General features: G+C 34.9%; 1 protein-coding gene across 1 annotated transcript in view; it reads right to left on the bottom strand.

Moving 5' to 3' along the window:
• Positions 1–961: 961 nt before the first annotated feature.
• Positions 962–26,065, bottom strand: part of LOC144965178 (E3 ubiquitin-protein ligase Zswim2-like) — a 47,435-nt gene continuing 22,331 nt past the window's right edge. Inside the window, exons 8-13 of the mRNA XM_078900241.1 lie at positions 25,996–26,065; positions 21,924–22,027; positions 18,774–19,025; positions 6,895–7,178; positions 5,688–5,821; positions 962–1,890 (exon numbers count right to left, since the gene is read on the bottom strand). The exon at positions 25,996–26,065 is cut by the window's right edge and continues 99 nt beyond it. Coding sequence (XP_078756367.1) covers positions 1,651–1,890; positions 5,688–5,821; positions 6,895–7,178; positions 18,774–19,025; positions 21,924–22,027; positions 25,996–26,065 — 1,084 coding nt within the window. The 3' untranslated portion in view covers positions 962–1,650. The remainder of the gene's footprint in view (positions 1,891–5,687; positions 5,822–6,894; positions 7,179–18,773; positions 19,026–21,923; positions 22,028–25,995) is intronic.

The raw sequence follows: 26,065 nt of genomic DNA, 5'->3' as shown, positions 1-26,065 counted from the left end.
GTTTCTATTTCAATGGAAGACTAAATTATGGCAGGCGCAAGCCATAGAGAAGCAGCGGAGAGCAGGTGCGTCTATGTCGTCTTGTGATAAGACACTTGCATTTGGATCGGAAGGTCCTGTGTAGTCTGTGGTTCGAGCCTCGCTCGGAGCATAGTTGAGTCCAAGGACAATGCACTTTACTCACATTCCGTCACTGTACGCAGGTGTAAAATGAGTACCTGGCCGATAACAGCGTTGTGTCTGTCCGAAAAAAAATGTAACATCGCCTAACAAGCGTCACGTCCCGTCCTACATGTTACGTGTTGTGTTGGCCATTAGGGACCGCTTGTAAAGCGCTTTGAGCACGTTTAGTGGATATTGCGCTATATAAAAGCTCAATTTTCATTTTAATTTTTTTATGTGATATGTCAATTATATTTATCAAATCGATAATGATAAAACGACTAAAAAGTTCAGTTGTTTCGAGAAAAATATTAAGCTACTATTCCTTGAATGATTTGTTGTTTAGGTTTGGTTTTTTTTATTACTTATATTGATATTTTACACACTTTACTTATATATTTTCATATTTCTATGTGCATTACGAGTTTTTGTACTCGAACGCGACTAAATCCAAAAACAAAAAAAAAAAGATTGGAGTTTCAAAAAAGCGTCTGTGCATAGTCACTGTTGATTTATTCACAGACGCGTCTGGAACTTTCCCCGGTAATTGTCCTCAGAGACATCTGTAAAACCGCGGATGAGAAGCGAGTTATACACGACATGTCGTACAAAACTTGAAGAAAAAAAGGAATTCAAGAAAAAAATAACTCTATGACACATCCATTTATCTACTGAATTCATTAGAAAAGAATAAGCTGTTATTTAAAATTATTACTTCTTAACCGTCTTATAATCGAGCGTTGGTTCAAAGTTAACAACAGTGACAGACAAGAAAATAAAACACAAACAAAAAAAACAATTTTTTTTATATTATCGAGTCAATAATTGAAATGTTTATTAGACAAGTTTCACCAAATAATGCAATAGCGGACGAATTTTTCAATGTTATATGCACTGCATATTGATTAAATAACCCGTGACTTGCACTATGAGCTTCTATCAACAAGAGGTCAAGTGATCACTAAGCAGGATCCATCAAGAGAAAAAGTAAGACAAAGTGGAACGGTTCAAATTGGGAACAGATGTAGATTTCAAGAGCACGCTATCGGTGTCCTTCGTTTGAGAATACCCAAAAGTCTTATCCAGATACAAGCATGGGTCTCCATTAAGAGGAATACACTCAGATGTTTAAAACCCATTATATATTTAAAACAAAAACAAATGTAGCAGCACATAACAAAGAGGAACAAAATATCAAACCCCAAATCCATAACTTTACAATTGACTGTTTCTCTCCCAGTCAAGGACTCCGCCCTGGGTTAGTACAAAACTAAATAATCTCATTCCAAGACAAAGACAAAAAGCAACTCGGAAAAATATATATAGGGGATAGAAGACACAGCGTGACATACTGCCCACGGTGTGAGATCAAAGACTCCACCCAGATTAGGCTCTTTAACAGCTCTCTATAAAAGAATTAATTGTCTAGTTTCAAATTAAATATCATTTCAGTTTAAATATGAGACCAACCAGGATGCTAAAGCGGTGTTAATTATTGTCAACAGCAAAACCGTCCAATCGGAATTCAGCGCCGTTTCGTATTTCCCGACCTGTTGACGTATGACTAGGGATTGAACTTGATTGCTTGGCAGTCGCGGACTGCTGAAAGAGCCGGGTGGGCTTAGCTCTTCTCTGCCTATTGATTTTGACAGCAGATTGTGTCATTGATTCCACATTCACTGGAGGCTGACGGGATGGGTCGTTGCCTAAATACAGCTCTCGTACATTCTGAGGGATATAAAATCATAGGCATAAAAACATTGTAGAATAAAATAAATATTTTATGAAAAAAGAGTAAAACAAAGGAGAATTATTTCAACAAAGGTTAACACCTTAGTAAAGCCAATGCACAAATGAAGTTTGTCAGCAAATATGACTTTGAGATAATGATGAAATAGAATTTGGAGTCGGGTTAGCTTCTATTAAATAACTTAACTTCATCCTTATATGGTTCACTCGCTATTATACACGGGGTAGAGGATTGGAAAGGGGGACGGGACGTTTATTATTCAACCAAACTGATTCGAAATTGATGTATGCTAAAAAATGTAAGTAAAACATATTTTCCTTTATGACGGATGTTGCCTTCATTACGGAACCCCGTATGTGATTTGATTTTCAATTGTGAATCTGTATCTGTGTTATTGACGAAGGCAATTGCGCAAATCTAGAATACGATAGTTTGATATTTTGATATTTTGAATACTTTTAAAATAAATATGTCGAGTTATTGATATCTTTAAATGAAACAAGGCATAAAGTGCAGATCAACCGCATCACTTTAAGGAAAAATGGGTATGAATTAACTTAACAAAAGTTAAATCAATTCTATTGAAAATAAATGAGAATATTTAAAATATCGCGTGAAAAAGTGTTTGGTGGTATAATGAAAACAATTAATTTTTTTTTTTAATGACGAAGGATGTAAGATTTTATGAGTTTTTTCATGAGGAATTATATCAATAATAATAAATGGCATTTATATAGAACTTTACCCCGTTGTCACAGGCTCTAAGCGTTTTACAGGGATGTAAAACAAAACATAATACAGTAAGACAATTTTGATGGAAACGTGATACAAATTCAATTTAACAACAAAATATGAAAGTAGTATTGCAACATTATGACGTAGAAAGATAAAACTTTAAGCGAGATTTGAACGTTATCAACGAATCCGAGCATCTCTCGTGTGATTGGAGAGAGTTCCAAAAATTGGGGGGGGGGGGGGGGGGGGGGGGGGGTCGAAAATTGAAAAGATTAACCTATTTTACGCAATGGCTTAGGTTTGACAAGGATTGATTGGTCATTGCTTGACCTCAAGTTTCTATGTTTAGAAGGTCTTTGATATAGGAGGGACTGTTGGTGCTCAAGGATTTGTAGACAACAGTACAAATCTTATAGGCAACTCTTTTTTCCACAAGAAGCCAATGTAACTCACGGAGAAGGAGAGTTGCTGACGGGTATTTTTTGTTATTGCGTACAATGAGTCTGGCTGCGTTATTTTGAGCAACCTGAAGTTTGCTAATTTTGTCGTTAGCTAAATTCGTCCATAGGGAGTTACAATAGTCCAATTTAGATAAAACAAGGGAATTAATTAAAAGTTCTGCTATATGCTTCGGTATTAAATTACGAATTTTGCTTATTTTTTCATTTCTATGTACATAGATTGTATGGTGTTATTCACGTGGCTTGTCATGGAAAAATCTTTATTAATGATGACGCCAAGGTTTTTTGCTTTATTTGAAAATTCTATTGTGCTATTTCCGAGAGTAGTAGGTGATTTATTTGCCTGTTTAAGGATACTCGGCCTTCCACACATTAAAATCTCAGTTTTATTATCATTTAATTTTAACTTATATTGGTACATCCAAGATTTAATCTCATTAAAACAGCTCGTAATTCGTTGTATTAAGAACTGTAAATTACTAAGGGGTGCTGAATCATATATTTGCGTATCATTTGCATAAAAATGATAACTCAGGTTGAATCTGGATATCACACTAGAAAGGGGCTGCATATATACAGTAAAAGGACAGGGCCAAGAACAGAGACTTGTGGCACTCCAAAGTTTAGTAAAACTTGTTCTGACTGAACACCATTCACCACGACAGTCTGCCATCGATCCTGTAAATATGATTTAAACCACTTAAGGGCAATTCCCTTTATGCCGAACGTATTTTCTAGTCTTCTTAACAAAATGTCATGGTCAATTGTGTCAAAGGCAGATGAAAGATCTAAAAAGCATAATACATTGATATTGTTAGCATCAGCATTACATAACAACTCATTAAAGATTTTAAGAAGCGACGTTTCAGTACTGTGTTTATGTTTGTAGGCTAACTGAAAGGGTTGTTCCAAACTGTTGTTCTTAACTCTCTCGAGTTCATATGCATGGAAAATCGAACAAATTTGTTCGATTTTCAAGGAGGGTGAACTCGAGAGAGTTTAAGGTGAGATGTTAATTGTGTAAGAACTACCTTCTCCAAAAGTTTTGACAAAAAAGGTAAATTTGATACAGGACGATAATTGTTTAATAGATTGTGGTCCAGTCATGGTTTCTTCAGAAGTGGTTTGACGAGGGCACTTTTAAAGCACGATGGAACTTCGCCAGTCAGTATGGATGTATTTATGATTGGTGTAATGGATGGTAATAATGTATCGATGGAGCTGGCCAAAAGCTGTGCTGGTAGAGGATCAAGGTCGCAGGATTTAATGGGGGCTTGTATAATCAACTGTTTTATTAAACTAGGTGAAACTCGTTGGAACGTGTCTAAAGGGGTACCACAGAATGTATTTGTATCTCTAAATGGTTCATGCCGATCTAGTTCTGAACGAATATTATAGATTTTGTCTTATAAAAAGTTGACAAATGCGTTTGGCAAGTCTCTTTGATTGGTTGTAGAGGGTAATGAAGTGCATCTTTCACGTCCAACTAGATCATTCCAGATGTTAAATAATTGTTTGCAAGATTTAGCAGTTTCAAATTTTGAAAGAAAATACGTAGTCTTTGCCTTTTTTATTGTTATCTTCCAGGCACGAAATGTGTTCTTGAAAAATTCACGATGAATCGTAGGGCCTGATGTTTTCAGCAGTCTTTCTGCTCTCCGACACTTCGTTTTAGCTTCTTTAACGTCCGATGTATACCACGGAGCATCAAAATCAACAGGTATACACCATCGTCAAAACAATGTAGTTTATGCTTGGAAGAAAAATACACTATCATCAAACACCCTCTTGAGGCCACACTCATCACATAAAAAGAGATATACAACACCTGTCCGCATAGACCAAAACACGCATTAATCAACTTCTACTCTGCGGAATCACTTTAACAGTCAACAACAACAAATTCGTCTCACACTGTCCTGATGATGATGATGATGATGATGATGTGTGCGTGTGTGTGTGTGTGTGTGTGTGTGTTTATATATTTGTTTATACATATACATTGAAAGTCAGAAACAATCAATCACACACAAAAAAGTTCCCGGGACAAATCATTACAAAAAAATGGTGCTAAATATTTTGATAAATAATTGCCTTTCAGCCGTAAACCAAACCTTCAGGCCAAGTATTTGTAGAATATTAACGGGTATATAAAACTTATCAAAATTGAAATTCAGATTCGTATTCAGCATCGGATTTTAATGCGGAGAAATACCAATTACGTATATATATACTCTCTCTCTCTCTCTCTCTCTCTCTCTCTCTCTCTCTCTCTCTCTCTCTCTCTCTAATATAATGTCACAAGCCACATCCTTATTCATTATCACAAAATCAAGGCTTGAGTACCAAAGAACTCTCTCTCTCTCTTTACTGCCTATAGCAAAATCGTCACATTTGTTACGACACAATATACATTTTTTCTTATTCAGATTTATTTTGTACATCACAAACGTTGAAAAATGATGTTTTCTAGAGACCTTATTTGAGTTTTAAAAATCTATTGTTCTGCTGGGTAAGCTTGCCATTTTGGGAAAATACTAAAAAGGATCGGTAAGGAGAGAGTTAAATTTCATGATCACCTGCGTTGCGGCCTGAATAGAGGGCATTGATCTTTCTTGAGTTGATGTCGGTTCACGTCGAGAAAGGCCAGCTTGAGTCCTGAAATGACGTCTATTAAGTAGCCTCGTGGTATCACTTGACATTTCTGCACTGTCTGATCGTGGAGAGAAAAGAAGAAAAAACAACACATTAAGAATAAAGGCGAAACAAAAATTCTCCGGGAATATTTTCAAATAAAAAAAATGAAAAACAAAGGAAAAAAACAAAACAAACAAAATAGAGCATTTATATAGTGCAATATCCACTAAACCTGCTCAAAGCGCTTTACAGTGGGTTCCTGACCAACAACAACACGTAATATATACAAAGAGACATGACTCCTATTGGGCCATATTACATTTTATTTTTGATAGAGACAACGCTGTTAACGGCCAGGTACTCATTTTACACATGGGTACGTGAGATAATGTGAGTAAAGAGCCTTTTCCGAGGACTCGACTATGCGCCGAGCGAGACTCGAACCCAGGACTTTCCGATCCGAAATCGAGTGTCTTACTACACATATATATATAATTGATTCACACTAGCTGATATCCCCAAAAACAGTCACACGTTAAATTGCTGTACCGCCAAAATTGGCTAGAGCCGACAACTTGCCGGAAAAAAAGAAGATATTATGGTAGTCGTGAATGTTGTTTACAAATGTAATCATTACTAAAGAGAAAAAAAGTAATTACATTGGGCCATATTTAATATGGCAATGGTGTTAAATTTCTATAGCGCAATATCCAATAACGTGCCCAAAGCGTTTTACAACGGCTCCCTATTCGACAGCAACACTTAACATTAAATCATTCTGAGCCAAAGGCTTAAAAGTAAAAGTATTAGCACTTGATAGGTTGCTTTGATCCCGTTCTATATAATATTTCAATCTAGGACGTGTTTTGGAATGTTTAGTAATGACTATAAGCTTAATATGGAACTCACAGGCAAGGCAAAAGGTACTGCAGATATTTTCGTTTTTCAATATCAATTTTTTTGTGGCAACTACTTCTCATCAGTCAATACTTGCTTGACTATAACAATCGATTTAAGACACTGCATTTTAATTGCAATTTTTACTCTACCAAAAAAAAAAAAAATAAATAAAAATGTTTGTCTGCTTTCTTTATGTCCTTTTCCTTTACATCATTATAATTTTCCTTTTTAAAATTATTAATTTGTTACCTGATCCAACTGATAAAATAGAGCCGGCAGAGTTGTTCCTTGAAATAATACTAGGGCCATGCGCATAGTTCTCTAGGGCCATAGGTGTTACGTCACTGTGGTCCACAGATGGCAAACCAGGTTGGCATTGGATGAGATCACCCAGAGTAACCGTCCTCTGATTCCGATCTACTGAGTCATCCCTGTTATTACCACTGTTCAGACGTTGAGCTATTCGCTGCCTATGGAGTCTTGCTTGCCTTAAAAGTCTCTCGCCGGGGACAGGTTCGTCTCGGTCTATTACTCTGTGTGTGTGTGTATATATATATATATATATATATATATATATATATATATATATATATATATATATATATATATATTAAAGAAAAGAATAAATAAGAAAAGAAAAGAAAAGAAAAATTACGTTCTTATATTTATTTATTTCTTTTTACTTCTTCTTCTTCTTCTTCTTCTTCTTCTTCTTCTTCTTCTTCTTCTTCTTCTTCTTCTTCTTCTTCTTCTTCTTCTTCTTCTTCTTCTTCTTCTTCTTCTTCTTCTTCTTCTTCTTCTTCTCATTTTTTCTTTTTCTTCTCATCTTCCTTCTCCTCCTCCTCCTTATTCTTCTTCTTAGCAAGTATCTTTGTAAACTCCTCTCTTATGCGAGATTTGAAATCTTGGCCATTTCTTTTCCTACCTTTACATTAATTCTTTTTGAACCATTGTTTCCAACCAATAATATCATGGTTTCTGTTAACGACAGACGTCTGGTTCTTAAACAACATAAATTGTGTTCAATATGAAAACGCTATTTTGAATAAGCCTGTCGAATTATATATCGTTTAATATATTTAATGATTTGTTAATTATATCATACTGCTTAGAAGCGTTTGCTGTAGGGGATAAAATGCACATGCAATCTCCCCTGAAGAGATTAAAAAGCTCAGATCTAAGTCTAGTACTAGATCAAATGTATTTCACAACGAATAAATGTGACGGTCTTCAAGAAAAAAATAATAATAGTAGAACAGGTAGATATGGTTAAGGCAATTGACAAATAAATATGAATCAAAGGACTTCTCGTCAAAAGCAAAAAGGCAAACATCTCTCACAGAATGTTAGTCTGGTTCATGAATTACCTGAACCCTTAAAGGTTAAAAGGCTCTAGTAGGAACGGGAAGTAGAAGACTGATAAGCCGTGATTTACAAATCATGTCAATCTCTTTAGTAGTCCATTTGTTGCCTACTAATATTTTGTTTTGTTAACAGTTTTCGAGGCTTTTCACAAGAAGAGAATTGCTGCAGTAAAAATCTGATTACTCTTTTGAATTGAGACAAGACACCTAAGATTTTTTTAAAGATTTGAATTTTGATATAGAGCTATGGGTTTTTGTATAGAGCCTAAGGAAACGGATATTAGTAACATAATGTAATTTATCTGTATCTATTAATGTCGTCGGTAAATATTTCCGACGCAAAACTTAAGTTCATTAAGTATAACTAAACGTAAGACACACACACACACACACACACACACACACACATATATATATATATATATATATATATATATATATATATATATATATATATATATACACTTTCCTCAACAGGATTATCAAGATTGAGATGCTGTGCAGCTATCAAATCAGAAAAATAAATGTAAACGCCTCGACGACGCAAAGGATTCATAAATAGACTATAACCCCCCTAAGGCAAATTCAATCTCGGTATCAAGCAATGATGGACCCTATTTCTGTCAAACATGTTAGGTTTGTACATTTCAATTAAACATCCAATTTCAGATATATTATCCAACATGCCATCAACATTTGAAAATAATAAAATCAAATCATCTGTTACGCGATCCACATTAAGTCAGTTCTTTGGATTTGTTTCACTAGAAATAACTTCGTGCTGTCACGTGTCTGATGTTGTTGGGACTATGTTCACGGATCTCACTTTTCCTCGTGTGGACAGACACGTTAGGATCGTCCGTTCTTCGGCCGGGTTGTCTTCCTTCCCGTTGTTGCCATTGTAGGTAACTCGTAGAGAATCCCCTTTATAATAGTGGCAACGTTGTGCACCGTCAAGTTTCCCCTTCGCGTTTGGAGGTTTAGCACGATTCAGATAAGTTATCAGAATTTGAAGTCATCTGCCGTCTAATGTTGCTGTACAGGGTGTGAAGGAGGGGTTCAGAAAATGCATTATTTTTAGCTGACGTGCATTTCAATAACGGTCTACTACGGTCTACTATGGGACATCTGTTGCTTGAACCATTTTGCATTAATTGCTCATCCAGTGGATGGGTCGTGTCTAGTTTGATCTTTTGTCCATTAGTCGTCGATGCACATATCTGACTGTTGAAGGACCACGCCTCTGTGGGAAGGCATTGTTTCGAGTTTTGGTCAGAAGTCGCCAATTATTATCCTTTTACAGGTCCATAGTAATAGCATACCCGTCCCCTTTCATTACGTTGTCTCTGTCTATACGCCTAACAAATTTCACAATGATACAGCGTGATTTTCCTGGGGTCATTCTGCCTGTCCCGTAATATGCGTCGAGAGATATTTCGTTTATGTTCAGGGGTACATCTTTGTTTAAAAGTTTCAATTTTTTTCCCACGACAATCCTCATTTGTTTCATGGTTGTCTTCGCGAATTCCAAATATTCTAACTGAATTTCTTCTTGAATTGGCCTCCAATTCATTGGAACGTTTCGAGTTTCCAAAGACTGTTCCCTTCAACACTTTGTTTTCGTTTTTAATCATTGTGATTTCATTTTTATTCTTCATTGCATCGCTCCAGTGTATCTCATACTCAAGTCGCATTTAAAGAATGATATTTTTTACTTATCAAATTTCATTTTTGATTGTGTCTTTGATTGTTCCTAAAAGCACACCATCTTTTTCAGTTGATGTTAATCTATCACAGCCACTATCATTACTTCTTTTTCTCTTCCCCTTGATCATTGTTCAGACGTCGCGGTTAGTGCTTAACTCTCTCCTTACCGACGATTCTCAAAAGTTTTACTCAAATCTCATACCTACCCAACACATGAATTGGATTTTTAAACTCAAATTTGAACGCACAAAGTGCATAATATACAAAATTTTGTAGATCGAAGCAAGCTTTACAAAACAGTATTAAGTTCTTGTAAAAATAACAACACCTTTTCTTTGTGATTTAAAAAACAAATCTGAGTCAGAAAAATGTTGGTTGTATCGTAAGGAATGTGACGATTTTCCTGTAGTTGGTAAGGAGAGGGTTAAATAAACAACGTATTTATTGGAAATGACACAAATAATATCATTATAAATGACACCACAAGATGCACTGCAACACCGCGATCAAGGCGATATAAATATCACAATAATCCAATTCTGATGTGACCTTCGTTTCAAAACGGTATTGTTTAGGGATGAATGGGGTGAATGAAATAAATGGGACCATTAAATGTGACTTAACAATAAAAATGACGTAAATACGAAATTTGGGTTTTTGTCCTGTAAGAAACAGTATCATTACGACCGTATATTATTAGAAAACCCTATAATTTCTTAGTAAAAATGTAATCGTTGAATAATGCTTCGAACCCGTGGTATAAAATATTTATTTAGCGATTGCAGAATATTTTCGCTTAATTTATTGGCTTGAATAAACTCTGTACAGCTGGTTGATCATTTAGAATAACCGTTTAGTGCACATGAGTACAATTCTAACGTTTTTCATTTTTTTTGGTCAAAAACACAAATGGCGAATCGAAGATATGTATTGGTGTACATCGATAATACACCATTCGGAAAACAAGAGTATCAAACATTGAAAGACAAGTCACACAGCTCTAGCACACAAAAACAAAAACATAGTCGAATTATATCGAGACTAGCAGACGGTTTTCTAATGCCAGATTAATTTAGAAAAAAAATGCCAAACAAATTTACTGGACTATTTGAATTGGTCAAAGTAAATGCCAAAATTTTAGAGGCACCGCATTCTCTAGTAAAAGCCCGTAGAAATGGATGACAACCTTGAATTACTCATCCGATTTCCATGGTAAGTGTCTAGACAATACTTTTTAGAAAAGTAATTATTGCTTATGAAATGAAATTTCTCAAATATTACTTTGAGGGGTGGATAAAGGTATTCTTTCACGAGTCTGGATTTATTAAAAGACTTCTTTTTTTTTCGCGGAATAACTCTCTCGCAAGGTCGGGAGTTATTTGGCACGATAAAAATATAACTCATTTAATAAATCCAAATCAGCGAAAGAATCTTATATTGAATCTTCACCACAATGCATAGAAATTACCCCTAAGTTTCATATTTATGACTACAAATTCAATTTCCAGCACCAAGATCATCCCGATATAAAACCGTTTTGAGACGGAATGTCACATATCTGCGACTTCCTTAGCATTAGCAGCAGCTATTGAAAACCAATACAATATGATGCTGATAAAATTCAAGGAAAAATTGTTAGAATGAAGAGCAGCTGTGTCGTGAGGCCTAGTGTAAGAGAGTTAGCTTATGCAAAATGTTACACAAGAGTTATAAGTGGGTTTAAAGAGTTCACGGTGCTTGTATATCAGTGGTCATTATTTAGTGTGTTTACGACAGTTTTGCGTTCCAAGGTTAAAGGACTGGTCATTATATTGAGTACTAGAAAATGACTTTTTTGATCGGTGTTACTTGGTATCTGGGGATAAAAGCATCAAAATTATAGTTGGTATTTGTTATTTGGGCGTATCGAACGTATAATCTGAAGTTTACCAAAAGTAATATTATATCATAAAAGGCGGGGTTTATCATTAATATGTAGAGATTTAACGTCTCGACTTGAGCATGATTCGCTTTTACTTTTAGGGGGTTGATTTTAGGTACATTTTAGGTACATGGAACTGTCAAAATTAGTAGGAGGTGTGGTTTGAAGGAATTGTGGGAACGGTTACAATAGGGGATAAAATAGGGTGTTTGTCATCAAAATGGGATTCTCTTCTACATTCCGTTCTATTCTACTTCACTATGAGCTGCACTTTCCTGGTATGCTGCAAGTTCTAACATTTTACTAAGAATCTTTATTTTACGGACTTAGAAACATTCCACATATATTGAAAATGGTTACATAGTCAAAATAACTTAACATTTGGATTGATTTTACGGATTCGAATTTATGAAACTGATTGAATTATGACCATGCTATTTGATTTGGATTTCGAAGTTATCACAACAAATAAAGCAGTAAGAAATGAAACTTGGAATCTGGACTTTTATTTGAATGTCTTGATGTGGTGCATTCAATTATCATCACGATGGAAAGGAATGTCATTGCCATCTATCAAAAAGTCACCATACGATCATAAGCCATTACATATGTGTGCAACTACGCCACACTAGGTCTATAAACAAGAAATGTATATATCTGTTGTAAATAGAATTTTAAAAAGTCGAGATGTGAGAATACGGGATTGGTAGGGAGGGATAGTGTTGATTACATGTCTGGGAATGTATATTAATTTCATTTGTTTTAGATTGACCGATTTTCTAGTTATTCATATCAGCGTAACATATCTGCACTTAATACTATCATCCCATTCTTTAACAACATTATATGTGGATACAAAGCCTAATTACAACGAAATAGGAAGGTTTGACATAAGATCGTTTCTATAATATTAATCCAAGAAAATACAACCCTACGACATCAATATTCAATATGGGACAGCGTGGCTCAGCGGTATGGTCTTTGCTTCGTACCTGAAAGGTACCGAGTTCGACTACCCGCCGCGTTGTGTGGCCTTGAGCAAGTCACCTAGCCTTAGCTCACTTTGCGGCGCTGCACTGTGGTTGACGCCTGGGTTATTCCAGTCTTCCCTTGGAATAGACCCTAAAGAAAAATTTCCCCTTAGGGATGAATAAAGGGAATTTTTATTATTATTATTATTATTATTATTATTATTATTATTATTATTATTATTATTATTATTATTATTATTATTATTCAAAATTATGATGCTGGTCTAATTTTCATCTATTTCCCCCATGCAAAGAAACTTTTAATGAGCCAAATACTGAACTGAGATTATTACACTAATTTATTCGCCCCGGTGACTTCTAAAAAACGTGAAGAAAACTGATCTCATTTCACATTTTTTGACGTTTTCAGATTGGATGGGTGTGAATATATTATATGGAATTATAGAGAATAAAAAGGTACGAGATTAGGGTTATACGAGAGAAGAAGAACGTTTGTTTGTGTGTGTGTGTGTGTGTGTGTGTGTGTGTGTGTGTGTGTGAAGGAGTGAGTGGGAGAACAGAAAGAGAGCGAGCGAGAGAGAGAGAGAGAGAGAGAGAGAGAGAGAGAGAGAGAGAGAGAATTTGAGAGGTATGTGAGATTTAAGTATTTAGTTTTGATAAGCTTATGGTTGGTTTACTTCTATGTCATTGTATTTCAATTTTATCATTTATTCCCTTAGTTTTTTTCAAAAATGTATTAGTCTATGACAATACCGAATGTAAATTTCCAGAATTGGATAAATAAAGTTAATCTTATCTTATCTTTCGACCCTTATCGGTGTTATATAGTTTTTTTTCTCAGTCAAATGTCAAGTTACATAGTTCATTGATTCATTTACCCAGTTCAAACGTCAACAGACAGATTTAGAAATTTTCAAATGTCCAATAGAGATTTTAACATAGGCGATGTCAATAGCAAATTCAAATATCCACGCATTGCAAGATTTAATTCAACATAGCAAGTTCAAATATCCACGCATTGCAAGATTTAATTCAACATAGCAAGTTCAAATATCCACGCATTGCAAGATTTAATTCAACATAGCAAGTTCAAATATCCACGCATTGCAAGATTTAATTCAACATAGAGAGTTCAAATATCCACGCATTGCAAGATTTAATTCAACATAGGAAGTTAAAATATACTCAAACCAAAACATAGTGATACTAAGCTGCTAGATGCAGTGTGTTACTGTAAAAATTAATAAACAATATTGAATATAACAGCTTTAAAAAAAGAAGTAAAAAACGTAACGTTTCGTTCTTAAAACTCACCCTCAGCCAAATAAAAAAAACGCTAAAAACATAAATACATTTTAAAAAAATAAAAATTAATAGATAACAGATTGACGAGAGACAAATATTCGGTACGTCCACTCTGTATAAAACTCTTGGAATGTAAACAAAGATACGCATTTGCTAGGTCAATATAATCAAGAACAAATGACGTAATTGTTCTCGGTATTCAATCTTGATCGTCATAATTGTTTGCATTCCTGAAAATTCAAGTAAAAGTTTGATACCTACTATCAACAGATTATTGCCATTGAACGATTAAATAAAGAATAACTTCACCAACGGCTCGCTTGAAGACAAAACAAGGTTGTATGATATATTTCAAAGAATTGGTGATTATATTGAGCATGCTCGTTTAACATAACAGGAAATACTGCATACAAAATCATAAAACGTGAGATAAATAATGATGTTACTGTGTCTTTACTCGTAGAGGCAAACGAAAAAAAAATGGTTAGCGATATGATGAAACAAATCATAACCGACATAATCAACGAACACACAGCTGTTCTGCTAAATCAAATCAATAAAGCATTGTGAACAAGAATACCAGAAGAGCCCCATATATCGAGGACAACGCTGGAAAAATTCCTTGATGGACAGTTTTAATGATGGTGATGAATCTGGAAGACTCATCGGCAGAAATATATTCGCGATGGCTTTCTCGATTTTGCCGCAATTTTGTAATCATCATTTTAATAAGGGATTGATATTCCACTCTAAACACGAACAAATTAAATAATGGGAGAAAAAAAATATTAAATCCAATAAATTATGTGATTTCCCTTTCGTAAACAAGGTGGACGATATATAAGAAAATAAAGACAATTGAGAAATGAGAGGACATAGAGGACATTTGCTTCAATGAAGTAGTAGCATTAGTAGTAGTAGTAGTAGTAGTAGTAGTAGTAGTAGTAGTAGTAGTAGTAGTAGTAGTAGTAGTAGTAGTAGTAGTAGTAGTAGTAGTAGTAGTAGTAGTAGTAGTAGTAGTAGTAGTAGTAGTAGTAGTAGTAGTAGTAGTAGTAGTAGTAGTAGTAGTAGTAGTAGTAGTAGTAGCAGCAGTAGTAGTAGTAGTAATAGTAGTAGTAGTAGTAGTAGTAGTAGTAGTAGTAGTAGTAGTAGTAGTAGTAGTAGTAGTAGTAGTAGTAGTAGTAGCAGTAAAAACTAACAAGAAACTTGAGCTTTAATATAAAGCAATATCAACTAAAAGTGATCAAAACACTTTACAAAAGGTCCCTGACACATAACATGTAGAACGAGACATGACGCCTGTTAGGCCGCTGTTAACCGCCAGCTACTCATTTTACACGTGTTACGGTGCTAGAATGTGAGTTAAGAGCATTTTACAAGGACTCAACTATGCGCCGAGCGAGGATCGAACTCGTGGCCTTCCGATCCGAAAGCGAGTGTCATACCACAAGACCACATAGCCGCACAAGCAGCATTTGTAGTAGTAGTAGTAGTAGTAGTAGTAGTAGTAGTAGTAGTAGTAGTAGTAGTAGTAGTAGTAGTAGTAGTAGATGAATATAAAGTAGTATTAGTAGTAGTAGTAGAAGTAGAATACGTATTAGCTGTAACAGTTGCAGTGGTAGAGCTAACATTAGAAGGTAATAATGAAGATGATTTTAAAAAAGAAATGGAGACTATCGGGATTATTCCTGAGCGGTGGTCCATTTTCATTAGGTTTAAGACATTGCGTTATCTGCACCAAAATGTATTAATATAATTACAAAACCAAATAATATAGTTTTGTATGTGATATCCTGGCCAAGGCATCACCAGTGGCCATGTTATCTTACGGTATTCCTGTCGTCATAACTCATCCACTTTCTTTCTCTCATTTCATACAATCCATCACACAACATGGCGTTAATCAAGTTAATTGATTCCAATCCGGATGCTTTGAGGTCCGTATAGATCTCTAATAAATACGCCAAAAACGGCGTCATCCATTCTCGCAATTGTATTTAGAGAGACGGCAACAAGAAGCCTGCCAGTTTTTTGAAGTCTTAAACAAGAGGAAACTGAAAGTCATGCTCAGCTGACCTGTTCGGAAATCGCCAGGTGTAGGCGCCACATAAATGTTGTATTCATTAAATGTTTTAGTTTTTAAAATAAATGTTCATTTTTTAAAAAAAAGTATAGAACCGGGCAAAATACTGCACAGCTTCGAGTCTGCTGGTCTGCTAGCTTCAATGTTTGCCTCAAAAGAAAAAAAAAAGATAGATAGAATGTTAACCGCATCGTATTTGTCTAAAGCTGGGCCTACAGATCTGTCCATAAAAACTATCAACATAATAGCTGCAACAATCATGATGGCAGAGAGCAACTGGGTAACATTGAAAGAGAGAAGGAGCAAACATAAACTCAAGGTATACTAGAACAAACAAACATCCAGATCAAAGACCACCAACAAAACTCAAGAAACAACGCTGCTTTCGGCGACCCCACGCATTCAATCCTTTCCAAAGGATTATAAGGTATGGAATTCTCTCTCCCACAACTTAGGAAAGTACATTTATGATAAATTTACTTGTAGATTAGAAAACATTTCTGTTACAGGAGGATAAAATTTTGTGATACAGAGCATTTGTTAACACTACCCCACACCACACAAATTTTGCGTCTATTTTCAATATTTGTGTTGCAAGAGTATGGATTTGATGGTTGGAATGATTGTAGTTCATATTCATTAAAGCTGGTCTCATTTTACTTATTTCTCATGTTGCCTAAGTTAATCATTTTTCCATAGCACTAAGAACACTTTATGCTCTTAAATAATTATTAATTAGTGACTAACTACCAAGTATCCGATGTAGACCAGAGATAGCGACGTGTAATATTAGCCTTTTACAATCTCTCAGCCAATAGAGACGATACCATAGGGTATCAGTTTTGTCAACGAATACCATTGATGTTATGTCATATAATATACACGTGATTGTTTTTTCCCCCACCCAGACCCGAGTGAAAAAAGCATTACCTTTCACGCTAACAAACGTTAGATGCCCCAGGCATAACTCGTGTAGGTATGTGTGGGTGAAGTTGTGAACGTGTGTGCGTGCGTCAGTGTGTATGCATGAATGCATGCATGCATGTATGTATGTATGTATGTATGTATGTATGTATGTATGTATGTATGTATGTATGTATGTATGTATGTGTGTGTGTGTGTGTGTGTGTGGGTGGGTGGGTGTGTGTATGTATGTATGTATGTATGTATGTATGTATGTATGTATGTATGTATGTATGTATGTATGTATGTATGTATGTATGTATGTATGTATGTATGTATGTATGTATGTATGTATGTATGTATGTATGTATGTATGTATGTATGTATGTATGTATGTATGTATGTATGTATGTATGTATGTATGTATGTATGTATGTATGTATGTATGTATGTATGTATGTATGTATGTATGTATGTATGTATGTATGTATGTATGTATGTATGTATGTATGTATGTATGTATGTATGTATGTATGTATGTATGTATGTATGTATGTATGTATGTATGTATGTATGTATGTATGTATGTATGTATGTATGTATGTATGTATGTATGTATGTATGTATGTAGTATGTAGTATGTATGTATGTATGTATGTATGTATGTATGTATGTATGTATGTATGTAGTGTATGTATGTATGTATGTATGTATGTATGTATGTATGTATGTATGTATGTATGTATGTATGTATGTATGTATGTATGTATGTATGTATGTATGTATGTATGTATGTATGTATGTATGTATGTATGTATGTATGTATGTATGTATGTATGTATGTATGTATGTATGTATGTATGTATGTATGTATGTATGTATGTATGTATGTATGTATGTATGTATGTATGTATGTATGTATGTATGTATGTATGTATGTATGTATGTATGTATGTATGTATGTATGTATGTATCGTCATCCTGTCATTATATAAAAAAAGTCGTTTGTCCTCCAAACACAGACCATCCATACATCTGCTTCTTCCTGAAATCAGCATACCACCTATGACGTATTGTCGCATATGAGGTTTTTTTATATTCATCGAGTCCAAATCACAGTCCCTGTGTTATCTATGGTCCGAACTATCCCATAGCGGGGGCTCGAAGCCTTTCCAGTCCGAAGGCGAGTGCCATACCATTCCCCGGTAGATTGTCATAATATCAATATTATATCAATAATCCTGCTCATCAATAGACTATGTAAAAAAAAAACACAAATAAACAATGTTGGCGGAATTGCAATCTTGAATGGGTATTTTCTTTTGTGTGTATCTAATTATGACTATGTGTGCGGTGTGTGGCCTAGTGGTATGACACTCGTTGTCGGATCAGTTCTAGCCCCCGCTCAGATCGGCACATACTTGGGTCTTTGGAAAAGGCACTCTTTCTAACCGTATACATGTGCAAAATAAGTATATATAATATATATATATATATATATATATATATATATATATATATATATATATATATATATATATATATATATATAGATACATAAATATGTGTCTGTGAATATAATATATATATATATATATATATATATATATATATATATATAATATATATATATATATATATATATATATATATATATATATATATATATATATATACATAGATATGTGAGTGAATAAATAATTAACCCTTCCTTGACCATGTGGGCATCATAATATATAACACAAGCAAATAATATTTCAGGACACAAAATAAAATAAAATCAAAAATTAAAATAAAATCAACAATTTTAAAAATCCAAACATAAATACGAGTACATCCTAGAGAACAATCACCTGAAGTGGCCGCCGTCACCGTGATCATCTCCACCAGCAACAGACAATCCGGCTACTTCTAAGCCTTGAGGAGTTGTTGGTAAAGGATGTAAAGGTAACCGTGGAGGTCGTCTTAGGGTGGGATTGGACCCTTCAGAGGTCTGCATCATGCGATTAGCAGCTACAGGTATCCCCATAGCATTGATTGCTAATCCACCGGGCGTCTGTGTATCTGTCACACCCCTGTTTGTTTGCGAAGACGCCGACAGTGACCTAATTGGAATTTATAACAAATTAAATAATAAGAGTGCTGACTTGGGGTATAAAAATAAACAACAAAAAAGTAGTTCGACTAGCACATTGTATCTTTCATAGTGCTCCATTATTGAATGAAACTATGTATTTTGCATGTGACAGACATCAGCGACACTGATCTATAGTGTCTGATGAGCTGACAAAAATCGGATATGGTTTTCACAAAACAACTCATGGAAAATAAAATTCAGCGGTTAAAAAATTGTAACCGAGACTGAGTGCAAAAAAGTTGACAGGACAAGGAAAAAAAAACAACGTCTGAAGCTGGTGACGTGAATGTTCAGCTGTGAAAAAAAGCACACATTATACCTAAGGCGTAGACGAAGTATTATATACTATCGCAAATAATGCATTGAGATCATGGGAACTAACAACAAGTTGTAATGTGAAATAGAAAAAAAAACATATTAAAAAAAATCTTTTAAAAAAATAAATCAACAAACAAAGCTCCATGAAAAATATTGAAGATGGCTTTTGACCACAAAACTTTTCGGGATTTTTTTGTTGTTGTTTAAATGTATATATTTATGTATTAATTTATTATTTGAAAACTGTTATATTCTTCTTTTTTTTATTACTGTTAATAGTGCACAGCTACTAGTAGCTAATCATTCACTTTAAAGACAGCAAGATTCAAAGGGGAATAAGGTCAAAGAACAATTCTATAAAGGTTTGACAGTTACTTTAGACAAGATTGAAAGCCAAGCACTATTTATCATTGCAATTTCAATGCGGAGGCGTGAGAGGTGAAAGCAGATTTGATGTTGAAATTTTTGAAAAACAAGACTGAATGAAATGAAAATGGTGAGAAAATAAAAGTCATATGTCTTCCCAATAATCGCAGAATTATGAACGTATGTTTTCACCACAAAATTATATAAAAAGGCAGCAAATGGCATTATTCCACCTCCCTCTCTAAATAGTGACGCGTAATGATATCAAGTTTAAAATACTAATTTGAGATGTTTGATTATCAGACGCTAAATTTCACTAAAATTAGATCCAAGTTAGTCAGTAAAATATGTATGTATATTTACTGTAATAACGAGTTCCAGGAGCCTGCATTATTTATCTAGTTAATAATATGGGCCTTCATTTTTGGCCCTGTTCTGGTCTCTTTCAATTATATACCTAACCTGCAAAGGAACAATGATCTTAGTCATGGATAATCAAACGGATGATTTTTCGCGGTTTTGGTGTTCAGGTTTTACCTGTAAGCTGTCACCGAATAGACGAAATCGCATGACAAATGATGTAACATTCGTCGTTTCACTTTGAGAAAAAAAAAACAACAAAAAATGGTCACACCATCAATAATACCTTGTTGCCATACGGCTTCTCTGTACCACGTCTTGCTCATTTAAATAGGAGCAATTTTACTATGATGCACGTATTCTAAATGTATTACTTCCATTTTTTTAAAAATTACTTTTGAGGCCACAATTTATAGATATGGCAGCATTATAACTTTAAAATCAATATTAAACACAACGCAACGAAAATTAAGGATGGTTACCAACCTTACCAAAATCTGAAATACATGAAAGAAAAAGGTTGAATTGTAAGAGAGTAAGCTTATGCAAGAAGTTTACGCAAGAATTTTGATAAAAACATGGCAATAAAACAAGACAAATATTAGAAAGGACGTGAGTAGCTGCAGGAAATTGCATTTAATTCTCGGTTATTGTCCACAAAACCTGTCGTTGCAATTCAGGGGATTGGTATAAAACTTAGGGGACAACAGCAACGGGTTGATGCTATTTTTTGGTTGTTATGCATAAAATGCGGTCATTTATCAAAGTACTTTTATGTCATGAATGGCGGGGTTTGATATTCGGGAAAAAATGCTTGTTGTTTTTAATATAAAAGTTGTGTATGCTTGGCTCTTGCTTTAAGAGGCAGGTTTTTAATATTAATGTGTTAGGTCAAAACCAGTAGGAGGAGTGGCTAGAAGGAATTGTGGGAATGGTTACAATAGGGGATAAAATAGGATATTTCTGATGAAAACAGCATTCGATTCTATTCTATTCTATTTCACTATGAGCTGCACATTTTAACTTTTCTGCTCACCATCATTTATTTGCTTTTACGGACTTAGCAATTTTCCACGTATATTGAAAATGGTTACATATGTAAAAAGGACTTTACTTTTGGGCTGATTTTACGGATTTGGAATTTATGAAACTGATTGAATTATGACCATGCTATTTGATTTGGATTTCGGATTTATCACAACAAATAAAGCAGTAAGAAATGAAACTTGGAATCTGGATTTTTATTTGAATGTCTTGATGTTGTACATTCAATTATCATCATTGGCCCTTGAACTATTTAGTCATTATTAACATCTACAACACAATGCAAAGGAAAATCATTACCATCTATCAAAAAGCCACTATACGATCATAAGCCATTACATATGTGTGCAACTACGCCACAAAATAAAATACTGACACCACCAAAACACAGGTAAATCCTTAACAAGGACATGAATATCTGAAAATGTGTGTATGAAACAGTGCCATAAAAACAGGAAAGAAAAATACAAGAAAAAAAAACATTTAAAAAAATCACCATGCCTCAAGTTAAGGTGGTGAGGATTTTTCCCTGTATTTTTCTCCTCTGCTTTTGCGGGCACTGTTTAATACATATATTTCCATATCTTTACCTTACACCTCTACCAGTTCCTTATTTATCACTTTGATATTGATACCAACGTAATAATCAGTCAATTTGGATAATCCCTTTTGTAATGTTTCATGGAGAAAAATTACAAATAAAACTTGATCTAAACAACATGAGATTGGTATAACAAAATCAGTAAACGATCGTGGATGAAAAAGTCTATTTTCTTACCCACTATGTTGATGTTGGGAATCTGGTCTAAGCGCCACAAGTCCATCAATGGGACATGTTGGGTGGGAATGGAGGAACCATTGATCGATGCAGTCTTTGTGGAACTAGTGTATATCAGACAAAAAAGGGGAAAGGAAGGGGTTCGAATTCGGTTAATGATAATCACCCAGATGAACTGTATATAAATGAGTAGTATTGACAGTGGTAGTAGTAGTAGTAGTAGTAGTAGTAGTGGTAGTAGTAGTAGTAGTAGTAGTAGTAGTAGTAGTAGTAGTAGTCGTAGTAGTAGTAGTAATAGTAGTAGTAGTAGTAGTAGTAGTAGTAGTAGTAGTAGTAGTAGTAGTAGTAGTAGTAGTAGTAGTAGTAGTAGTAGTAATAATAATAATAATAATAATAATATTAATAAAAAGCACTCACAGAAAACTGAAAGGAAATACTCTGCCTTCAAAGAGGCTTTAAAGTAGGACAGAGAATTACAGTGTCTGGTGTCCGCTGAACGAGCATTCCACACAGAAGGAGCAGAATGTGCGAAAGCACGTCGACTTAGGAATCAAACGGTTCGAGTACAGGGAAGTAGATGAGCGGATAGAGCTATTTGGATCGTAGATGACAAGTAGTTGGGAGCAGTGCCGTGGATGCATTTGAAACAGTAACAGGCAAGTTTGCAAGCAATCCGCTTCACCACGGGAAGCGAGTGCATAGACTGCAAGACTGGAGTGATGTGATCTGACTTCATGATTTGTTAACAATACGAGCAGCTTCATTTTGGAGTAGCTGCAGTCTTGAAATCGAGCATTTTGCCAACCCGTAGAAGAGGGAGTTGCAAAAGAGTCTAGAGGTAATCAGTGAGTGAACTAGCATTTTACATGCGTCTTGATCAATAATAACTTAAGTACTAACATGGATACGCGCACTGAAAAGATATTGCAACGAAAGAAATTGTAAAGCGCTTTGAGCATGTTTAGTGGATATTGCGCTATATAAAAGCTCAAGAAAAAAAAAGAAATTGAAGTTGAAAAAGCCTTTGGCAACAACCAAGCTGTAAATATACTTTACTATAATTACATGGGTCCATGCATAGCATATCTATTCCATATAATGTATTCATTGGGGCGGTTTGGGTCTAACTATTAGGAAAATCCTTCGAAAAATTGATTTTGAGATTTTGGTGGAAAATGATATTTTATTATCTTAGAAATAATATAATTGAAGTCCAAATTCTAAAAGTAGACTATACAGGCACGAAAAACAGAGTCGGAAATGGTACAGGTAGTAAGAAAAGTGTGAAAAACGGGAAGCCATTTTCCTATTTTCTCAATGTCATTTTTCTAAAGGTATGGGAAACTGTGTCAAAGGTTTCACAGAATCTATTCAATGAAATTGTCTGGTAATTTCCAGTTATCACAGAGATAATGTATTAGGTCACATCAGAGAGATTTTTTTTATAAGATATGTGAATTTTGAATTAAAATCCTAATTCTGAATTTTTAAGGTCAATTTTGTCACAACATTTTGATTCTCAACTTTGTGATGTTCTAATAAAAAATCCATAAGCTAAAGCCGTAAAATCTCTCTGGGGTGACAAACTATGGTACAATGTTGACAAGAGGGAAGAATATGGAGGTCATTCCTTCATTAGTTTTTGTGGAACGTTTGCCACAAGGTTATATTTTTTTATGTCAGACCCCCAAATTAGGTCGCAAAATGGGTATCAACACAGATAATTAAAAATTTTCACCATAAATGTTGTCTTTTAACCTATATTGACGATACAGAATGATTAAAATCGCCCAATATAGGTAATTAATTATTTTTTTTTAGAAAAAACCCCAACCGCCCCTTACTTTAGATATTTCATGTAGGACAAATGATTATTGTAGTGAATGTTTATTTTAATCCTTCAACTGGCCTTAACATAATAGTTTTGTTTAGGATTCATTTGATTGACGCCTTTTCACTAAAAGGGATATAGATCATGGCTACTAATATTACTACTACTACTACTACTACTACTACTACTACTACTACTACTACTACTACTACTACTACTACTACTACTACTACTATTACTACTACTACTACTACTACTACCACTACTACTCTTACTACTACTACTACTACTACTACTACTACTACTACTACTACTACTACTACTACTACTACTACTAGATATGAAAAAAGTAGAAAAGTGCCAAAAGACAATAGAGAATAAAAAAATTTCGCGGCGGTGGTGGGGTTTGAACCTGCGACCTTATTGGTACGACAACTCCGCCTGGCAGGTGAGAGCGTGGCTCTACCGTGTGAGCTATCCACGAATACTAAAATATTCGTATCAAACCCAAGTCATATTTCTAGAGCTCTCTCCCACTCACTTCTGGAGACCGCCGGTTCGCTCGCACACAACCATCGCGAAGTTATTTGACCAGCAGTTAAGCTTAATAGCCAATATTCTCAACACAAACATATAACATAGAAACGATTGAGACATTGAGTATGCTCCGGTATATGGGGTGAATTTTTAATTCAGAAAAGTGAGTGGAGCAGGCACTTATGTTGGTAGCAACAAGACATGAAGTGAGTAGAAAAGTGTCAGAAGACAATAGATAATACAATTTTTTCGCGGCGGTGGTGGGGTTTGAACCTGCGACCTTATTGGTACGACAACTCCGCCTGGCAGGTGAGAGCGTGGCTCTACCGTGTGAGCTATCCACGAATACTAAAATATTCGTATCAAACCCAAGTCATATTTCTAGAGCTCTCTCTCACCCACTTCTGGAGACCGCCGGTTCGCTCGCACACAACCATCGCGAAGTTATTTGACCAGCAGTTAAGCTTAATAGCCAATATTCTCAACACAAACATATAACATAGAAACGATTGAGACATTGAGTATGCTCCGGTATATGGGGTGAATTTTTAATTCAGAAAAGTGAGTGGAGCAGGCACTTATGTTGGTAACAACAAGATATGAAGTGAATAGAAAAGTGCCAGAAGACAATAGAGAATGAAAATTTTTCGCGGCGGTGGTACTACTACTACTACTACTACTACTACTACTACTACTACTACTACTACTACTACTACTACTACTACCATTATTCTCCCAGAAACAATATGCACGTGCGGAACCTTATATCGTATACATGACTAAATTTATTAAGGAAAACAAGTATAAGCATTAATACAGGGCAATCTCATTAATTCACCATTTCTTACAGCACAACTCGCCTCAAAGGCGTCCTTTTTGTACTAGCACTGCTACTCTTACATTATGATATATTAAGGAGCATGCACTGGTGTAAAATGGAGATATGAAAAAATCTGTAAGAATTAGTGCCAGACAACGTAATAAAGAAAATGACAAGAAAAAAGCCATACTAAAGAATCTTTCTCGATTTGGGATCGAACCTCAGACCTCTTGATTTTGATATTTTCAATAACATAAATGGAGCTACTCTAAAGTCTTCAGCCTCGTCCTCTCGTTTTCAATATTAGTGTTAGTGTTAAGAGAGGCAAGCGAGGGTTCGCGGCGGCAAACGCGTACATTGTAAAGAATGCAGGCAATAAAATCGACCCAACTATCGAGTAACTCTTGTGGCTTCATGATAGCACGTCTGACCGGTAATCATGAGATCTCAGGTTCGATTCCCAGTTTAGGAAGACTAATGTTTTGTTGTTTTTTATTTTAATATTTTTTTCTTGTATTTTTCTTTCTTGCTTTGTCTGACACTTTTTCATACAAACCTTTTCAAATTTGTATCTTACCCTTACACTCTTCGTCACTATTTATAGCCATGTACTCATTCAGACTTGAGTCGAGTGAATTGAAGTGTCTAAAGCGCGTCACCAAAGAATACCAGAATTATTAAAATCACCTTCATCCAATCAGTGCCACTTATAACGCTCTATATCGCTTGATTAAATTAAAAGACACCATACTGTTGAGCCAATGACACAACACAGAAAACCGAAATGAAAAAGTTTTCTTGATTCTACAACCTACATCTGAAAGACTGTAGATTTGGTGGCAAAATTACTATTTAAAAAAAACACCTAAAAAAAGACGTTTTACCTTATGTTGACATGGCAGCCTTCTTACGTACTGGCCGATCAGAAATCCACGGAGGCAGACCCTGCATTGA

This window comes from Berghia stephanieae, chromosome 2, assembly GCF_034508935.2.
Source record: "Berghia stephanieae isolate SIO BIC M18660-M18661 chromosome 2, UCSD_Bste_1.3, whole genome shotgun sequence".
In the NCBI taxonomy this organism is placed as follows: domain Eukaryota; kingdom Metazoa; phylum Mollusca; class Gastropoda; order Nudibranchia; family Aeolidiidae; genus Berghia; species Berghia stephanieae.
The sequence above is the reverse complement of the archived record's forward strand: the minus strand, read 5'-3'. Positions and strand labels throughout refer to the sequence as shown.